Source organism: Lagenorhynchus albirostris, chromosome 7, assembly GCF_949774975.1.
Source record: "Lagenorhynchus albirostris chromosome 7, mLagAlb1.1, whole genome shotgun sequence".
Lineage (NCBI taxonomy): Eukaryota > Metazoa > Chordata > Mammalia > Artiodactyla > Delphinidae > Lagenorhynchus > Lagenorhynchus albirostris.
The window spans coordinates 69,092,865-69,096,357 of NC_083101.1; the positions used below are offsets into that span (position 1 = coordinate 69,092,865).

Below are 3,493 nucleotides of genomic sequence, written 5' to 3' on the forward strand. Positions count from 1 at the left end.
TTCCCCATCCCAAGAAAATGCCTGGCTGTTTAGGTCAGTGACAGCATCCTATAACATCATCACTGGGAGAAATGAAGGTCATTGCTTCCTTCTTTGTCATTCCTTCTTCTTATTCCAACACTGACCACCCTCTGCCCTCCCTTACAAGGGCTTGGTGGAAAAGTAATCCCTTTGTTTCACCACCACCTTTGATGCACCCCCATGCTGACTCCAAACAGCTCATGTTCACTAAAATTGAGCTTTCCTTTTATTCTCACATATTCAATCAGAGCTCCAGATGGGTAAGCAGGAGATCCCAGATGGCCTGACCACTTCCTGGATCATAAAGCTTCTCAGTATATAAAATAGAAATCTCTTTGATGATCCATGTATTTGTCAGGATTTGTTACACAACACATGTCCCAGGCAAGTCTCCTGTGATTTCCAGCACCTCTATCATAAGCCCAGAAAGACAGTTGGTTAATTTGTTTGTTTATTTAGCTTTCGCTTGGGCAGTTGGTTACAAAGTTTCCTATTTCTTTTTCTTCTGCCTGCGGCATCATCTCCTAACTTAGAATGCAGTCATGATGCCTTTCCTTTAAAAAGTACATGAATGCTAAGATCCAGGATGGACTGCTGATTCTCTGAAATAATGTCATGTTCTTAATTATTTGAGATATATTTCTCATCATTTATTTGAATTTCTTGGCTCTCATTTACCTAAGTGGAAAACATCTATGTATTTATTGGGGACTTCCCTTGTGGCACAGTGGTTAAGAATCCGCCTGCCAATGCAGGGGACATGGGTTCAAGCCCTGGTCCGGGAAGATCCCACATGCTGTGGAGCAGCTAAGCCCGTGCGCCACAACTACTGAACCTATGTGCCGCAACTACTGAGCCTGCATACTGCAACAACTGAAGCCCTTGTTCCTAGAGCCCATGCTCTGCAACAAGAGAAGCCACTGCAATGAGAAGCCCGTGCACCGCAACAAAGAGTAGCCCCCACTCGCCACAACTAGAGAAAGCCTGTGCGCAGCAACAAAGACCCAACACAGCCAAAAATAAATAATAATAAAAAAATTTTTTTAATATATATGTATTTATTAAACAAATATGTAATGAAATCTTACTATGTGTGACACTGTTCTAGGTGCTGAGTATACAGGGTTAACAAAACAAATCAAAATCCTTATGCTTCTAAGCATCCTTATTCTTATCTCACCAGAACTTATTATATATTAGTGAGAAAGAGTAACAGTGAAAAGAATAAGAGTAAGAATGAGAAGGGAGAAGGAGGAGAGGAAGAAGAAAAAGAAGGGACTATGTATGTGTGTGTGTATATATATATATTTTTTTTTTTAATTGTGTAAATTCCATGGAGAAAAATGAAAAATGGAGAAGACAAGGAGGACAGTAGGGGAGGAGATGCAATTTAAAATTTTAAGTGCTAAGAATAGACTGTGGGGAAAAAGGGTGAAGCAGAAAGACAATGGTGGCTTAGCATAGGGTGGTGATAGTGAGAGAGGTGAGAAGTGGTCACTTTCTGGGTTTATTTTTAAATTAGAGCCAATAGGATTGTTAATAGATTGAATTTAAGAGAAAGAAAAGAAAGTTAACACGAGAGAAGCTAACTTGGGGAAGAAGGTGAAGATTTCGTTTTGGATGATGAGGGTACTGGAGGTGTTAAAGGTTTGAAGAAAGAGGAGAAGTTATGAAATAGTAATTTAGGAAGAAACAGAATGAAAGAGAAAGAAAGATCTGAAACCATAATAAATAGTAGTTTTCTAAAATTGAAAAAGACATAAGTCCTCAGACTGGAAGTGCAGAGTCTTGAACTGAATATATAAAAATAAATCCACATGTCAACATTAAAATAAAGCTGCAGAGCATCAAAGAAAATAAGACTTTTAAAGCTCTCAGATAGCAGACTTTTCCTCAGTTGCAATCAATGCCAAAAAATAACAATAATATCTTCAGGGCTGACAAGAAATAACTGTCAATCTACACTCTTATGCCTGAACAACCTTTCAGTTATAGAGACAAAAAAGTCATTTCACCACACAAAAACTTGGAGTATTTACCAACTACTGATCCTCACAAAGGGAACTATTAAATGATTTATCTCAAGAAGAAAAAATGAACCCAGAAGGAAGAAATGAAACAGCACACACACACACACACACAGACACACACACAAATAAAAATAACTATTTTGAATTTTTTTAAGTACAATAAAAGCTCTAAACACAATAAAAAGATGGAGTGGGGTGCCGCGTCATCAAGGTCCCGGACATGTTCAGTTCCAGCGTGAAGATCGTGAAGCCCAATGGCGAGGAGCCGGACGAGTTCGAGTCTGGCATCTCCCAGGCTCTCCCGGAGCTGGAGATGAACTCGGACCTCAAGGCCCAGCTGCGGGAGCTGAACCTCACAGCCGCCAAAGAAATTGAAGATGTTGGTTGTCCAAAAGCTATCATAATCTTTGTTCCCGTTCCTCATCTGAAATCCTTCCAGAAAATCCAGGTCTGGCTAGTGTGTGAGTTGGAGAAGTTCAGCGAGAAGCACGTTGTCTTTATCGTTCAGAGAATTCTGCCTAAGCCAACTCGAAAAAGCCGTACAAAAAATAAGCAAAAACGTCCCAGAAGCCGCACTCTGACAGCTGTGCATGACGCCATCCTGGAGGACTTGGTTTTCCCAAGTGAGATCGTGGGCAAGAGAATCCGCGTGAAGCTGGATGGCAGCCGACTCATAAAGGTTCGTTTGAATAAAGCACAGCAGAACAATGTGGAACACAAGGTTGAAACGTTTTCTGGTGTCTGTAACAAGCTCATGGGCAAGGATGTTAATTTTGAGTTCCCAGAGTTTCAGCTGTAAACAAAGATGACTAAAATATTATTCACAGACACACACAAAAAAGATGGAGTGGGGGCATTGTTCCTTGGTAGTAAAAGCGGAAAGTAATGTTTGCCAGAAAGATAGAAATATTACATAGCTAAATGTTGTTAGAAAAATGTATGGTTAAATATTTTGGTAAACATTTAAGAGTAATAACTAAAATGGTAGGAAAACAATCTAGTTTATAAAACAGTGTAAGGGAGGAAAAATTGTAGTTATCTTGTTAGTCCACTAGATGAAAGGAAGTAAAAGAAAATAAGCAAGAATAAAAAAAGGCAATCAGAAAACCTAAAATAAAAGGGTAGAAGTAAACCCAAATATGTCAGAAAACTCAGTCAATGCAAGTATTTGACCTTGCCTAATAAATAATTAAGCTTGGTTTTGTGAGTCTTTTGCAGGCAATTTAAAAGTAGATTGTGTTTTTATAGCACATCTGGTAATCTCTGCTTCAGAGAATAAAAGAAGTAATATTTCCAACTCATTTTGTAAGGTTAGTCTAACACTAATATTAAAGCCAGACAAGGATTGTAAAAGAAAAGCATATATTTGCAGAGAGATACAAAGTCCTAAATAAAACATCAGCAAATCATTTGTCAGTGTATAAAAACCAAAGAGTTTATAA

The 3,493-nt window shown here is 38.6% G+C and overlaps 1 protein-coding gene across 1 annotated transcript; it reads left to right on the top strand.

The window, feature by feature from the left end:
• The first annotated feature begins 2,254 nt into the window (after positions 1-2,254).
• On the top strand, positions 2,255-2,859 carry LOC132522913 (small ribosomal subunit protein eS7-like). The gene has a single exon (XM_060153485.1). The coding sequence runs from the start codon at positions 2,272-2,274 to the stop codon at positions 2,848-2,850; it is 579 nt and encodes a 192-aa protein (XP_060009468.1). The 5' UTR covers positions 2,255-2,271; the 3' UTR covers positions 2,851-2,859.
• The last annotated feature ends 634 nt before the right edge of the window (positions 2,860-3,493 follow it).